At 37.8% G+C, this 17,440-nt stretch overlaps 1 protein-coding gene across 1 annotated transcript in view; it reads right to left on the reverse strand.

Moving 5' to 3' along the window:
- Positions 1–17,440, reverse strand: part of USP24 (ubiquitin specific peptidase 24) — a 149,484-nt gene that overhangs the window by 33,864 nt on the left and 98,180 nt on the right. The window contains exons 39-45 of the mRNA XM_079698560.1: positions 10,951–11,012; positions 8,579–8,770; positions 7,486–7,603; positions 5,128–5,272; positions 2,376–2,495; positions 1,596–1,721; positions 861–959 (exon numbers count right to left, since the gene is read on the reverse strand). Of these exons, the coding sequence (XP_079554686.1) occupies positions 861–959; positions 1,596–1,721; positions 2,376–2,495; positions 5,128–5,272; positions 7,486–7,603; positions 8,579–8,770; positions 10,951–11,012 (862 nt within the window). The remainder of the gene's footprint in view (positions 1–860; positions 960–1,595; positions 1,722–2,375; positions 2,496–5,127; positions 5,273–7,485; positions 7,604–8,578; positions 8,771–10,950; positions 11,013–17,440) is intronic.

The following is a 17,440-nucleotide window of genomic DNA, read 5'->3' on the forward strand; positions in this document are numbered from 1 at the left end:
GGGATTGAACCCGTGCCCCCTGCAGTGGAAGTGTGGAGTCCTAACCACTGGACTGCCAGGGAAGTCCCTATAGGTTATTATTATTTTTTTCCCAGTTGCGCCGGGTCTTAGTTGCGGCAGGTGGGCTCCTTAATTGTGGTTCACTGGCTCCTTAGTTGCGGATCGCCGACTCCTTAGTTGTGGCATGCGAACTCTTAGTTGCAGCATGCATGTAGGATCTAGTTCCCCGACCAGGGATTGAACCCATGCCCCCTGCAGCAGAAGTGTGAAGTCCTAACCACTGGACCACGAGGGAAGTCTTTTATTTCTTAAAAAAAGAAATGGATAACTTGTGCCTACCGAGAGGAGAGGCAAATGCTGGCAGTGATGGGAGGCTGTCTGTATCTTAGAAGGCAATACCACTTAGGAAGTTTGTGACACATTTTCCTGGGTAGAGGTAGAAAGCTTTGGGTCGCACAACCACAAACAACTTTTGAACCTGGTCCTTTTGTACTCTTTGACAAAGCAAAACAGCTCTGCATGGGGCCATCAGTTTACCGGTGACAGCAGCACTCCTCTGAGGCCAGGTTACTTCAATGAGGACACAGAGCGTGTAGCTACAAATGGTTATCATTACGGGGTATAGGTTAAGAGTTACATACTTTATCAAGTGTCAGATGAATTAAGAAGAAAATAAATCTATAATCTATAGTGTTCTGTATATGTTTTGATATTCAAACCCAGAAGAAATGAATTACTGTTGTGGTATTAAAGACAATCACTTTCTGATTTGTCAGTTTCATAGTAATCCCAAATCCTAAACCACTGTTCTCATGTTATAGAGTCTGAGGGAGTTAGAGGGAAAATGAAACTTTTTCTACCTTGAGATATTCATCCATCTGATCGATGAGACTGGTGAAGAATTCATATGCATCCTGTTGTTCTCTCACATAAAGTTCTTTGTTCCACATCTTGAAAATCTATGTAACAAGAATTAAATATGTCGTTACAGGAAAAGTAGCAATTTCTGAATATGGTAGAAAAGGAAAATGAAAGAGTCCTTAAATGCTTCTAAAAACCAAGTTTACTATTAGGGTATAAAAGTTTTTACTGACGTGAGATTAGCTTGCATTCAGCCATCTATGTTTTTCCTTGGTCCCTTTATGCTAAGTCTATGAAACCATAGAGGGTGAGATCTAAGGCCAGGGAACAGAGTTTCTCTCTTAGAAACTAACCAACCTATAGGGGAAAATATAAGGTAAAACATAGTAAAGCAATGTTTTAGAAGAATGTTCTTTATTTAGAGGTATTAGTGAAATTGGCATAAATTCAGAGGAATAATTTGAACAAATATTTCAAACAGCTAAATAAGAATAATGGGAAATAGTCAAAACATTTAAGATTAGCAAAACCCTAGAAATTATAAATGACTATTCTCAACATTCTAATCACTTGACTCAAGCTCCAATGCCAATAAGAATGGTATAGACATTTCTTTTACAGGTTCTTGGCAATGGGATTGGTCTAGGGTCAATAAACAAAACACTAGAGGAAGAATGCAGCCACACTCCAAATACCTAACACCCTTCAATCTAAAGAGTTACTGGGTAAAATACCTTCCAAAAGTTCTCAGGTACATAGTACTGCAGCTTGCTTTCCATCAAATGCCCAAAGAGAGACTGCACTTGGTAGAATACACTATCGTCTGGATTGTCCGTGTCATCATCCACTGAAAGTAATGACTAAAAAGAAATGAACTGTATTAAATTAGAAATATTCAACTGCTTTCAGAAAATCTTGACTTCTGTATGTGTGAGTACCCACTGCTCCTTCAGAATGGTATGTATGTTTGTATATGGCTATAACTCTGCATATGTTTAGCTTCAACGCTTCCTAGCTGGTATAATCATGAATAAATCATCTCTTTGAGCTTCTGTTCGATTATGAAAAACTAGAACTAGTAATGCCAGGATCTCTATAAGAAATAAGTGTGACATGATGACACATAGAATATTCTCAAAACTATTTCATAGCTTTGCTATATCACAAGCTACTAACAGATTATTACAGAATGCTAATGATAGAGTCTAAATATTTCTAAAATACTGAAAGTGTTAGTAGCTTTATGGAATACAATTTGAGAATAATTGAGGAGTTCAAAAATCACATTAAGTCAAATCCATCTGTCAAACAGGCAGCATATTACCTCAGCAGATATACAAAAATATGTGACTATGAACAATGTTGTCTATACAGATTTCAGAAGCTACTAGAGAATCTCTAATTATGTCCAGTTTAGTAAACCCCAAAATGCAATATATGCATATGGAACAGTTCTCAAGCAATGTACACATACATCATTTATGATACTAAACAGGAAAGAGGAAGAAAATCACCTCCGGGAGACCAGGTTGCATATACAGCTGCTGGAAGACTGCATTCATGTAACATGTAGCGCCACCATTCCTCAGTCCCACAAACCCTGAGCTGGACCTGCTATCCACTGGGGGAAGGTACTAGGAAAGAGAGGAGCAGAAATAGAGAGAGATAATTAGTATCTCTGCCACCAGCACATTTCCTTACAGCTTTATGAGATGTCTGAGAGGAAAAGAGAGATACAGATTTATCCATTCAGTGTGTTACGAGTTATGGTAGCAAACTTATGTTCATGAAGTACCTCTGCAGATGCAATACAATTCTAAAACTACTATCTCAATGTTTCCTTTTAGTTCCTAAAGTACCTCACATATATACGAAGCATGTATCTATACATCCACTATGTAGTCCTGCATTTAGTCACTTGATTATCATTCGACAAACGTTTCTTAAGAGCACAATGTGCCAGGCATTGTGCCAGGGACATGAGAGAGAGCAGAAATGTATTTAGTGCTTGATCTCAAGGAGCTTACATTATAGTAGGGTATACATTAATTAAGTAAAAATACTGATATGTATTTACAAACTGAGGTAGTAATCTGAAAAGTAGGAAAGGTTCTATGAAGTGTTTACTATAAGAATCCTAACCTGTCTGGATAGTCAAGGAAGGCTCATATTCCTTCCCTTCCTTTTTTTTTTTTTTTTTTTGCGGTATGTGGGCCTCTCACTGTTGTGGCCTCTCCAGTTGCAGAGCACAGGCTCCGGACGCGCAGGCTCAGCGGCCATGGCTCACGGGCCCAGCCGCTCTGCGGCATGTGGGATCCTCTCGGACCGGGGCACGAACCCGCGTCTCCTGCATCGGCAGGCGGACTCTCAACCACTGCGCCACCAGGGAAGCCCCTTCCCTTCCTTTTTTGAGAAGGTAACGTTCTTCTATTGAACTTCCTCTAATAAGCATGCCATTAAATAAGTATGTAAACACCCTAGCATTTCACTTAAGGATGATCTGTAACAATGTAGAGTCTAGTACAGTATTTTTCTAGGTAGAAATCATCTAGAAAAGGCCTCTTAGATACAAGTTCAACACGGCACTTCAATGGATATTGTAATGACACACTCTGAAATGCTATTACAGAAGAATCTTGGTTCTAATCCTATGACCAGAACCATGTTATTTGCATATATCAAGTACGTGTAACCGTGAAATAACTAACCAACTGACAAAACCCTGGAGGTCTTCTGGACTGAAAGGAATTGCTAAATATCACATACTTTTCATTAACATTCAACATGCACTTAGAGCAGGGTGATTTCTAAGATCTAATTAACAGTGTAATTTATTTGTAGTCCAAAGCACAGACTAAAAAAAAAAAGTTATAAAATAAGAAAAACTGGTGTATAACAGTGCTAAAAATGTAAGTATTTATGACAAATATTTTCACTATGCTGATATAATCCCTGACTTACTAAGATTGTCATTTTAATCTGATTATTAAATAACTGCATGTAAAACTTAAAGCATAGGGCTTCCCTGGTGGTGCAGTGGTTGAGAATCTGCCTGCTAATGCAGGGGACACGGGTTCGAGCCCTGGTCTGGGAGGATCCCACATGCCGCAGAGCGGCTAGGCCTGCGAGCCACAGCTACTGAGCCTGCACATCTAGAGCCTGTGCTCCCCAACAACAGAGGCCGCGATAGTGAGAGGCCTGCGCACCGTGATGAAGAGTGCCCCCCACTTGCCACAACTAGAGAAAGCCCTCTCACAGAAACGAAGACCCAACACAGCCATAAATAAATAAATAAATAAATAAATAAATAAATAAATTAATTAATTAAAAAAAAAAAACCTTAAAGCATAGCCTAAAGTAAGCATTATAAACTAAACAGTTCATACCAAAATAGTTCCCAATTTACGCATTCACATTCCACTTTGCAAGTGCTCTTTCCTCTACTTAGAACACCTGTTCTCACTTCTTTTCCTGCCTAACTTGTATGTTCCACAGTACGCAGCTCAGGCACCCAAAGGGATAAGACTGCCTCTTTATGATGTTAGTGGAGAATGCTTTAAAAGCATCCTCCCACTCCTGGTCTGGTGTTCCAGGGCATCTGCAGCTTGCTTCCCTCTTGCAGATCCCAACATATACAAAGCTGTCCATGGCTTCTCATGTCTGGAATGACCTTCCCACCTTGCTTCAACTGGCTCATCACTCTTAAGGGCTCTATTTTAACTTCCATCATTTCTAAGAAGCTTTCTAAAACACCACCATCTGGTGTTGAAGTGCCTCTCTGTTAGTAGGGCATTCAGGACATACCTCAGTCTTAGTGCTGGGTTCTATCTTCATTTCTGAGCTCCAAAAGCCAACAACACCTTAGCACATAGTAAACTCAATAAATCTTAGTTGAATTTAAGTGAACACAGACTATACTGTGACAGAACCAATGTTTTCTGGAATTTGTAGCTCTAGTGCCTGGCACTGTGCCATGCATAGTTCCTCAAAAAATAGACTGAAATGCTACTTTTTACTGAGAGTAATTATCAACTGACTTGAAAATCTCTCCTCTTTTTTAATCAAAAGGGTACCATTTAGTAATATATTACAGTGTATTAGTGTAATACACTATAGATTACAGTTGATTTGAGTACGTGAATTTGATAAGCAAAAGAATAACACTGACTTTCTTTGTGACTAGGATAATGCAAACATAGTTTTAAAATACTATGTTTAAGAGAGCATTCTAAAAAAATTAAGTGCATTGAGGTCTAGAAAACTTACATCAAACTCCTTGGTAAGAGCAGGATCAGGTTGATGATGCATAGAAAGTAGTTCTTTTGTAATAATTTGAAGATTTGAAGGTGAGCTATCAGCCAGCATTACAAGGACTTCGTAGGCTGCCAATCGGCTATTCACTGTACTACATCTAAAAACAAACGACACAAGTCAATTTCAACAGTGAATAATTTACTTAAGTCGCTCATTAAACTAAATCAACATTTGAAATGAAAATATAAGAGCTGCAATTCCTAAAACAGGGTTAAGTCAGGTCTGATGGCACAACCTAGTAATCTAGTGGGAGGTGCTTACTTAACAAAGGAAGAGACCATGAATACAGGAGGGATGATTATGGTTTAGAGCTAAGTATCTTCTTGGCCTGATGATAAAGTAGCAAATCTTTCAATTATGACTCCAGATTATTATCTAAGGGATGGATCAGCAAGAATAGAGAAAAGAGAGTCTGAAAACTTTACCAAAAACACAACATGGAATTAACTATCTTTCAATTAAAGTAGGTAGAAAGAAAGGTTTTTGTAGATACTGCCCTGAAATTCAAATATCTACATGGCAGAAAGCTATACAAATCAGAATAGATGCCCATAAACATTTGCTGTGCACCTGCAGATAAAAAATTCTTCAAGGACACTAATCAACTTTCTATCTATGAAACTGTGGAGACAGAAATAGTTTGCCGAGTCAATTTGTTTAAAGTGACAATGAGAGATAACTGGCAAGCATTCTGCAGGAAACCAAAGGCTTCTTTACTGCTCATCTTTAGTAGTAATCATTTAGGGGATGGACAGTAATTTCTCACAGTCACCTAAGCCAACCGTGCATTTGTTAGGAGATCACAGGTTAGGAAGGATACACAGAAAAGAGGACATCCAACCTTTGAGAGAAACACTTATGGAGTGGAGTGTGGAAGGTGTGTTTAAGAGGGGGCTGAAGGGCATGGAGATCAGAACTGCATCAGGCACTGAGGACAAGAGCCATGGAGCTGGCGCTGCCCTTTGCTTCTTACCTGCATTTCTGGGTTGCAAGGGACAGGTAAAGAATGAATAGAAGGTACCATATATACAGGTTAAACATCAAGAAGTTCTTTTGTTGGTGTGATATAAGAATAGCATTACTTGTGAGAAGACTTTCTGTGTATTTTAAATCTCTTTCTGGCTTTCGTGTTTAGGTGGGAAAAGGCCGGGAGTCACTGTGATCAATGAACACCGTTCAGTACACTGGATGAAACAAAATGTTTCCTTTTCTATTCAAGGCACTGTATGTGATTAAAAAAAAACACAACTCCTCATTGACGGATGTATTACTTTTAATAATTACAAATGGAAGAATTTATGGAAAAAATTTCAGTAAAACGGCTGAAAATTTATTTTCTCTGTTCACTGAAAACTGAAATACTCACGTGTTTCTACTGCTTTAATAAAAGACTCCCACAGAGCTAGCACCAAATCTTCCAGAACAAGACTAGGGCAGAGGTAAGAATGGGAGTGACAGTGTGAGGGACACCCCAAGAGTTTTAATGAAGGTTTATTACCTAAAACAGATTTTGCTAATAAGGAATCTCTAGATAGAGAAATATTCATACATGGTAAGATACCTCTTAAGATTCCATAAAATACTGCTTATTATGCCTTGCCCATTTCAATAACCACAGAAATTGTATGGGAATTTTTTTCACTGGTTAAATACCAAATCCTCAGTTTCTTCAGGATTACTCAATTAACTCTGGTTTTCGTGAGAAAAGAATGAGGTTAAGTTAGATTCAGAGTAAATAAGATGGCAGCTTGTAGCTGCCTCTTCCTATTTCCAAGAGTACAAACATCACCCACGAAGGGTCAACATTACAAAAGATCTTTCAAATTTCTACCCATAAAAACTAATATAAAATTTGACTCTAAAATTACCACTGTAATAAATCGCTAGCAGTTTTAATTATAAGGACACAGTCAATACTCAGCAAATCACAAGGTTCATGCACTAAAGCACCTATGCTTTTCTCCTAGCAGAAAGAAACCCTCAAGACCCAGAGCCTATTTATCTTTACTTTGGAAGCAATTCTTACAACCTCAGTTTCTCTTGGAATTTGTTACTGACCACCTTAACCACATTATTACTTATTCTTCCATCTTGATGATAATAATAGTACCAGCTCAGCAATTACTATGTGCCAGGCAGGCTTTATCCTAAGCCCCCTTACATGCATTTCTTTACACAGCGGATAATGTCTTACAAGCTACACACACTCACGAGATGGAAGACAAACTCCAAGTTAAGAAAATCTTTTTTGGACTAAAGTTTCGAATTAGAATTTTTACCAAAACTGAACACAACGTGCATTTTCCATACTTTGGATGAAAGTCCTGTTGACTGATGGCGGCACTGCCAGCTGGAGAATGACTATTTAAAATAATTCTAGAAGCTCGGAAAAGGAAGTCATCTAACAATGGTTTAATGAGTGATGAACCTGGAATAGAGCATAATATTCATGTTGAGGATGAACACATATTTTAATTCAAAGATCTTGTCTTGCACTTTCATATCAGAGCAGCAAAGGCACCTGAGGCCACCCAAAGGCAAGGCCTTCAATTTAACTTGACGCTCATTTTTTGAGCACTTATAATACATGGCAAAGGTCTGTGGGGCAGAGGAGTGGGGATGGGTGGGAGAGTCGGGACAAGATGCAAAGATAGACAAGTGAAGGAACCTTCCTTTATGAGCTTACGATAGAGTGAAAGGAGTTAGGCTTTCACTTTAGAAACACAAATGCCAAGAACATCACAAGGCAGACAGTTTGAGTGAATAATTAACTTTTACTTTGGGCATAGGGGAATCCACATAAAAGTTTTTAAAACTTTAAAAATCTTTAGGTAAAAATGATGTGCCCATCTCACCCTGGTTTAGAATCACTCTTTTCTATGTATCCCCAATAGCCAAGAAGATTTTTATAGAACTCAGTTTGTGTGATAAAAGTGATAATTAACATTTTGATTTGTCTTCTGAACATAATTTATAATACCAAATATGGTTTTACAAATTATATGTGTATCCCACCATCCAGGGGCGGTGGTTGGGGGCTGCCTCTCCAGACAAGAATTATCCTTAGAAGAGGTAAGACATACAACGGACTGTATTTTATAAAGTATGTAACAGTAAAAAGAGAAGAGAAAAACCTACTTTGATTTATAATTTTTATTTGTTACTAAGTTATGTGAGCCAACTATTTTGAACGCTATAAAATTCTCTATATGGTTTAATGACACAGATAAAATACACCTTAAATTTGTTAGCCCCTAAAATTCCAGGCAATACCCTATTGTCTGAGGGTCCATTTTCTATGGAACATTTAGCACCTATCTTATTTTCCCAATTTCACACAACACTATGGCAATAACTGAGAACTGAGGTTCTCTGTCACATGATAAGATGAAGTAATAATTACCAAGCATTTCCTTTTCTGCCCCACAGAGTGAAAGAAGGGTCTTGATGAGCCGTAAGTGTCCTGCCAATAAGATGTTATCTGCTTCACTGGTCTCACATTCAGCTGTGCGATTAGGTTCAAAGTTATCCAGCCAAGTAATCTCATCTTCGAGCATGGTAGCTGGGCTGATTCTCAACTGCTCCATTTCTGAAGCTAAGATGGAAAAACAAAACAAAACGACCTCTCATCCTGAAGAAAGAAGGATTTCTTTTCATGGAGTCAAAATCCTGAATTAAAGTAAGCGGAGACAAGTCTCAATCTTCTACTTCACAGATTTAAAAAAACTGTCATTAATGAACAGCAGCTGCCCACAGGACTACGAAGGCTCACACACGTCCGTTCCTTCCCTCCCTCCCTCCCTCCCTCTGTCACAAATCAAACGGTACTGAGTGCCTCCTCTGTGTAGGTCACGGTGCTGACGCTGGGGGTACGAGATGAAAGGGACACTCCTTGTTCCGAAGAAGCTCCTGTTTGGTGGTGTTAGCAGATGTCCCAGGGAAGAAACCCTTCTAGAGAAGGAAGGGGTCGAGGGGTGAGAGGAGAGCCGTCACTCCCACCGTGTTACCTATGCCAGGGGAGGGGGGAGCCCTGTGAGGGAGAGAGGGGTCCGCAGCACAGCAGCAGAATCCATGTTTCCAGACGATGAGCCAACCTCCAGAGAACCGCTCTTTTGTATTAAGTATTCCACTTTCCCCTCCAAACAAGGATTGAAAACAAGATTCCATGTTGGAAGCGGGGATTAGGGACGAGAGCAGGAGTAATCATGCTCTCTTCCCACTGCACTGAAGGCACAGGCAGGCAAGGCCCCACAGAGTGAGGTGGAAGGGGATACTTCAGGCGACACTGTGCATTCTTGTTTCCTCATTTATGAAATGGGGCTAACACCTACGTGGCAGGGTGCTGTGTATACAGTGTCTAGTATAGGCACTGGCATACAGAAAATGCTCCAAAAATGGCAAATATTGCTTGTTTCAAAACATATTCCCTCCCTGCCCTCAACATCCCATTAAGGGATCTTGGATCCCTTACTTATGGCTCAATGGCACAGCAAAGGCCTACACTAATAACTTGTTCATGCATTCTGAGGATGTATGTGTCTCATACAACTCATGAGTCCAGTTCTCAAGCAGCAAAGCAGAATACCCTCTCAAAGTCCATGCCAGAGAACAAACCTTCACTGGCTGCTGCCCAACTTAACACTGAAGGCCTAGTTGAAAAATGCAGTACTAGGCTAGGCTGTTTGATGGACATGTAGTCCATCCACTTCTCTAGATAGTACAGAATCAAGACACATAGACTATATCATCTCAGGCTCCAACAAAACCAATTTCACTGCCCTGCTCAGAGCACCATGTCCTCAGCTTCTGAGAGACACTTATGAAACCCAGGAAGGCATCTGCCTTAGAGATGCCGCTGAGGCTTCTTAGTCACTCTGTTTTTATGTGTCCATTACATGAAGACCTTTGTGTGAAGTTTCTTTTAGGTTTGAGTGCTGGGGAAAAGATCTGTTTCTTTTGAAACCATTCATCTGAAACGGACACCATTCTGTTTCTTCCTCTAGGGTACTGAGAACAAACAAACAAATGAGGTTTCCTTTCTACCTTGGTCCTCCTCAAAACCTAATTCTGACTGTGTGGGGCTTTTCAGCCTGCACATACACAAGGTATTTTTTTTTTTTCTTACCTCCTGGTCTTGACATTCTTTTCCAATTAACATTTTTGTTGATCCTGACTTTCATTTTATTTATTTCCTATAGGCAGAAGCAAATCTTTCCTATAAGCTTTGTGTAAAGAACAAGGAATAAACTAACAAACTCTTGACCGGAACAACTGAAATTTGCATAGATGACTCCAACAAACCTTTGCATTATATAAGAGTAAGTACAGATGATTAAAATCTAAACACTTTAAGAGTTTGTAACAATGATATTGCACTCAACAATTACCTGACTTCTATCACTCACTTCTATTACTATCAACATATCTCAACAGAGATTCCCTCTTTCCCTCAAACCTCAAAAACTGTCAGAATTGACTATAATGGAAAGATTCTTCTTAATAGTTCTGTATCAGTGTAATTAAAATACAAGTCTTTGACGATTTTTAAAATCAACAAATCTTCTAACACATTAATGGTTGGGTATATAATAGCAGAAGAGATAACTGGTACATGGGTTTACATGCTATTTCCAAGAAAATAAAATTCAACTTCAAATAATAATTTTAATGTTATTTATATCTGAGATACATTAAGTCAGATTTAGAAATGTCTTTCTTTTCTAGTTCTTCCCAACCCCTCCCCCCAACATAAATCAAAGTTAGACGTCTACTTACTTGTCAGATCATCTAATAATTGGCACCTCAGATCAAAATACTCCATGCACTGGGATAACAGTCTAAAAAACAGATTTCAGTTATTAAAAAAAAGGCTGATTTGAAAATAAAAAAATATTTTCCTTGTAAGAGTAAGTTCATAAAACAACTGAATAAGAGAATTTTCCTAAGCATAAAATAACTACTTTACATCAATTCAACTTCAGTATTTTAGCAAGACACACACTAGCGATTTTACTTATACAGATATAGTATAGGAATAATAGTGTAAAGAGAGAAAACTTACTAAATCTATCACATTATGTAATGATGTACACACTGACTGCATACATAATGCATTGATTAATTTGTTCAAATATCAACTGATACACATTAAGCACTTACTATATGCTTGGAACTGTTTTAGGGGAACAGTGAACAAAGAAGACAGACAACAGATGAAAAATACATACATATGTCAATTGGTAATAAGTGCTAAGAAGCAAAATAAAGTGGATAAGAGAAGGAAAAGGTAAATTCTTTTATCTAGGATGATCAATGAAGCTTTTTCTGCAATTACAGAAGTGAAGAGCACAGGTTTTAAAGTCAGGCGGACCTTACTTTTAATCCTGGCTCCACTACTTACAGCTGGGTGTCCAGGGACAATTTATTTCAGTTGTCTCAGTTTTCTGATTTCTAAAATGCTTACTAGAGCACTAGAAATAAACGTGCACACATATACACAAACATAAAGGGCTCAAGAATGCACTAATGATGAGACTACATAGTGAACCAAGAATTATGATTATTAAAAAAGTGGGGATAATAAAACTGCCAAACTCATTTGGCCATTGTGAGGATTAAATGATAAATGTATGCAAAGAATTTAGCATACTGTGTGGCACATAATCAGCCCGTGATAACTGCAATTATCATCACTACTATTATTATGGGAAAATATGTACCAAACTTGGGCATTAAAAAGTTGTGAAATGCAATTTTCAAATTATAAAAACACATAATTAAAAGACCCAATATTGTGTAAAATTAAATGCTTTACATTCAAGAGCTTCTCTGAGAGTGTATGTTAAAAAATTCATTTAATGCTTTCTGTTTCTTTCCCAAAGTTTAGAAGAATTTAATAACAAATCAAACCGTTAATGGTTAGTTATGTTAAATAATCTGACTCTTACAACAAGTAGAAGCACAACAGCTTACTACTTAAAAAATGGCTTACACATTTAAACTAAAGAATCACTGATCTAACTAGTTAATAAAAGGATTATCTGATTTTAGGAAACTTTTAACTAGGAAAAATTGGAATACTAAAGTAAAAAATGTACAAGGGCAAAAAAAGAAGTTTCTATAACTTTTAATCCACATGTCTTTATCAGGGAAAAATCATTCTCTGAAATTCTGTCTTTACATCACTAAAGACTTACTTTTCATGACCAGAAATACACAGCTAATGTCTATCTAATTTAGGTTAAATCTTAATGGTCAACTGCAAGTTTGTAAGTTTTAGTTAAACTGTAATTTTAAGTTTTAGTTAAATTTTTAAGTTTTATAAATCACTCACAATGATCTAATCTCAGAAACAAAAATCTTAACTTCTTTGTTATTTATAAATTTATAACGTTAAAATAGGCTAGATGCTTCAAAATAATATTTAAGTTGAGACTTAGACATGTGGGCCAGGAACCTCCATACATGAGAGTGCGTGAGAACATAATTAAGGTTGAAACAAACATTTAATCCTGAAATGAAGACCTGCAAACTGATAATATAACTCAGTTCAAAAAAATTCTGAAGATTATGTAACTTACAATTAGAAAATATAGGTATTAAAAAAAAAAGTCAGGGACAGATTGGAGAAGAAATCACAAGGAAAATTAGAAAATCTCTTGTGACAAATAAAAATGAAAACACAACATACCAAAAGTTATGGGATGTAGCTTTTGAAAACAGTGCTACTAGGGAAGTTTATTCCTGTATGTGCTTACATTACAAAGGAAGAACGATCTCAAATCAACAACCTAATTTTACACCTTAAAGAACTAGGAAAAGAAGAACAAATCAAATCTAAAGCTAGTAGAAGGAAGAAAATATTAAGAATCAGAGTGAAGATAAATAGAGAATAGGAAAACAATACACAAAATCTACAAAAGCAAAAGCTGGTTCTTTGAAAAGATTAATAAAATGACTCAGAAAAAAAGAGAGAAGACTCAAATTAATAAAATCAGAAATGAGTGAGGACACTACTACCAATTACAAGACAGTATAGGAGCAAGTGTATACCAAACAAATTGGATAACCCAGACAAAATGGACAAATTCCTAGAAACATAACACTTTGGAAGACTAAATCAGGAAGAAATAGTGATTGCTTGCTATCACTAGCAAGAAGATTGAATCAATCAAATACCTCCCAGCAAAGAAAAGCCCTGGACCAGATGGCTTCACTGGTGAGTATTACCCAACATTTAAAGAAGAATCAATACCAACCCTTCTCAAACTCTTTCCAAAAAACTGAAGAGGAGGGTACACTTCCAGCAAACCTAACTCAACAGTACATTTAAAGGATTTAACACCATGAACAAGTGAGACTGATACCTGGAATGCAAGGATGGTTCAAAATACGAAAATCAATCAATGAATATACTACATTAACAGAATGAAGGAAAAAAACCCATGATCACCTCAACTGACAGAAAAAACTGACAAAATTTAATGCCCTTTCATGATAAAACACTAAACAAACCAGGAGAGTAAGAAAACTACCTCAATCCAATAAAGGCCATATACGAAAGCCCCACAGCTACTATCATGCTCAATGGTGAAAGACTGGAAGCTTTCCCCCACAATCAGGAACAAGGATGCCTACTTTTACTACTTCTACTTAACACAGTATTACAAGTTCTAAGCAGAGCAATTAGGCAAGAATAAGAAATAAAAGACATCTAAATTGGAAAGACAGAAATAAAATGATCTGTTTGCAGATGACATGATTTTATATATGGAAAACCCTAAAGAGTTCACAAAAAAACTGTTAGAATAAACGAATTCAGCAAAGTTACAAAGATACAAAATCTGTACATAAAAATCAGTTTCATTGAACAAAGAATATGAAAAACAAAAGACAACAATTCCACTTATAATAGCAACAAAAAGAATAAAATACTTAGGAATCAACTAAACCAAGGGAGCAAAAGACTTGTACAGTGAAAACTACAAACAATGCTGAAAGAAACGAAAGAAGACTTAAATAAATATAAAGATATCTTATGCTTATGGATCAGAAGACAATCTTGTTAAGATGCCAATATCCAAAATGATCTACAGATTCAATGCAATCTCTATTAAAATATCAATGATGTCTTTCACAGAAACAGAAAAACCCATCCTGAAATTCATATGGAATCTCAAGGGGACCCCCAAATAGCCAAAACAATTCTGAGAGAGAACAAAATTAGAGGACTCACACTTCCTGACCTCAAACTTACTACAATGCTACAGCAATCAAAACAGGGAGGTACTGGCATAAAGCCAGACATACAGATCAAGGAATAGGAATAAAGAGCTCAGAAATAAACATGTATGCATGCATCTATGTATGTGTGTAAATATACAGTATATATATATATATATATATATATATATTTTTTTTTTTCCAAATGATTTTCAAGAGAGATGTCAAAACCATTCAGTGGGGAAAGGACAGTCTTCAAAAAAATGGTGCTGAGATAACTGTATATCCACATGGAAAAGAATAAAGTTGGACCCTTACTTCACATCATACATAAAACAACTCAAAGAGGACCAAAAACCTAAATGTCACAGCTAAACCAATAAAACCCTGAAAAAAGCCAGGGGAGAGGGCTTCCCTGGTGGCACAGTGGTTGAGAATCTGCCTGCCGATGCAGGGGGCCACGGGTTTGTGTCCCGGTCCGGGAAAATCCCACATGCCACGGAGCGGCTGGGCCCGTGAGCCATGGCCGCTGAGCCTGCACGTCCAGAGCCTGTGCTCCGCAACGGGAGAGGCGACAACAGTGAAAGGCCCGCGTACCGCAAAAAAAAAAAAAAAAAAAAAAAGGCCAGGGGATCGAAACTTCATGACATTGGATCTGTCAGTGATTTCTTGGATATGACACCAAAAGCCCAGGCAACAAGATAAAACAGATAAACTGGACTTCATTAAAATTAAATACTTTTGCATATCACAGGACACTATCAAGAGAGTGAAAGAAATCCAACAGAATGGGAGAAAATGTTTGCAAATCATGTATATGATAAGGGATTAATATCCAGAATATATAAAGAACAACAAAAAATAGACAACCTAACTTAAAAATGAGGAAAAGGGGGACTTCCCTGGTGATCCAGTGGTAAAGAATCCGTCTTCCAATGCAGGGGATGCGGGTTTGATCCCTGGTCAGGGAACTAAGATCCCACACGCCACAGGGCAACTAAGCCCGCGTGCCATGAACTACAGAGCCCACGTGCTCTGGAGCCTGTGTGCCACAACTAGAGAGAGAAAACCCGCATGCCACAACTAGAGAGAAGCCTGCGCACCACAACGAAAGATGCTGCATGCTGCAACTAAGACCTGATGCAGCCAAAAAATAAGTAAAATAAAAATAAATTTAAAAAAAATGAGGAAAAGTCTTGAATAGACATTTCTCCAAAGAAGATATACAAATGGCCAAATAAGCACAATGAGATACTCAAAACCACTAATCATTAGGGAAATGCAAATCAAAACCCTGAGATGCACATCACACCCATCAGGATAGTTATTAACAAAAGCAAACAGAAAACAAGTGTTGGCAAGGATGTGGAGAATATGGAACCCTTACACATTGCTGGTGGGAAGGTAAAATGGTACAGCCAATGTGGAAACAGTATGGTGGTTCCTCAGAAAAATCAAGCATACAATTGCCATATGACCCAGCATTTCTACTTCTGGGCATATACCCCAAAAAACTGAAAGCAGGACTCAAATTGATATTTGTATACTCATGTTCATAGCGGCATTATTCATACTAGCTAAAAGGTGGAAACCAAATGTCCATCTGTGGGTGACTGGATAAACCAAGCATGATATATACATACATTCAGTCTAAATAGAAATGAAACCCTGACCCACGCTGTAACATGGATGAACCCTGAAAATATTACGCTACGTGAAATAAGCTAGACACAAAGGACAAATATTGTATGATTCCACTTTTACGAGGTACCCAGAATAGTCAAATTCATAGAGACAAAGTAGAATGGTGGTTGCCAGTGCCTTGAGGGAGGCGGGAAATGAATGGGGAGTTACTGTTTAATGGGAACAGAGTTTCAGTTTGGGATGACAAAAAAGTTCTGGAAATGGACAGTGGTGATGATTGCACAATAATGTGTATGTACTTAATGTCACTAAGTTATACCCCCAAAATGGTTAAAACGCTAAATTTTATGTTATGCATATTTTGCCGCAGTAAAAAAAAAAATCTAGCAAATGTGAAAAAAAAAATCATCTCCATGATTGTCTTTGAACTGTCTCTCTTCATTTCCTTTGTCCATTTTTCTATTTGGCTATTGGTCTTTTGTGGTTTATAACAGCTCTTCACATATATTAGCAAAATTGGCCTTCTATCTGTCATATACGTTATAAATCTATTTAGTCAGTTTAACTGACTTTTGACTCTACGGCATTTTTTTTCCACATAGAAAATTTTAATTTTTATGGAGTCAACCTTATCAGTCTTTTATCTCATGACTTCTTACTGGGTACACAGTTTCAGTTTAGGATGCTAAAAAAGTTTTGGAGATGGATGATGGAGATGGTTGCACAAAACTGTAAATACACTTAATGCCACTGAGCTGTACACTTAAAAGTGGTAAAAATGTTAAACATTCCGTTATGTATATGTTACCACACTAAAAAAAAAAAAAAAAAAGCTTAAGTTTGGATGCTTATATGTTAGGGGTTTAGAGTAGCTCTAACGTTTCTTCCCTCTAAGGGCTCTAATTTATAAAGCATATACATATTGATTTCACAAATCACTGTGGTACCTTCTAAGCCCCAGAGCAAGGGCTCGCTGGTAAAGCTGAATTAGAGAAACTGGCTTAAACTTGAGGTCAGTGTGAGATCTCTGATCTCCCAGCCTGGGCCTACACTGGGGCACCCCTGCATGCAGGCTTGCCTAAGGAGACAAGATGGGGCAGGCAGAATGGATTTACTCAAGTCATTCTCTGAGCCTGGACCTCAAGCCTTCTTCCATGCCCAGGCATGTATAAAACCAAGAAAGCAAGCTAGAAGGATACCCTAGTACCTCTAGATATGGAGTTATGAAGTAGGCTGAGCTAAGAAAGTGAGGTACAAGTGGACATGGGCAGTGCGACCTTTACACAGTGATCTGGCTTGAATCATGCGGCTTCTCAACCACCAGGTGAGTCCTCTTTCTCTCTGGGGTAGGGGGACCAAGAGGAGCGGAGGTGGGAGTTGGGGTGCTTGAGAGGAAGAA

Source organism: Hyperoodon ampullatus (assembly GCF_949752795.1).
Source record: "Hyperoodon ampullatus genome assembly, chromosome: 2".
Lineage (NCBI taxonomy): Eukaryota > Metazoa > Chordata > Mammalia > Artiodactyla > Ziphiidae > Hyperoodon > Hyperoodon ampullatus.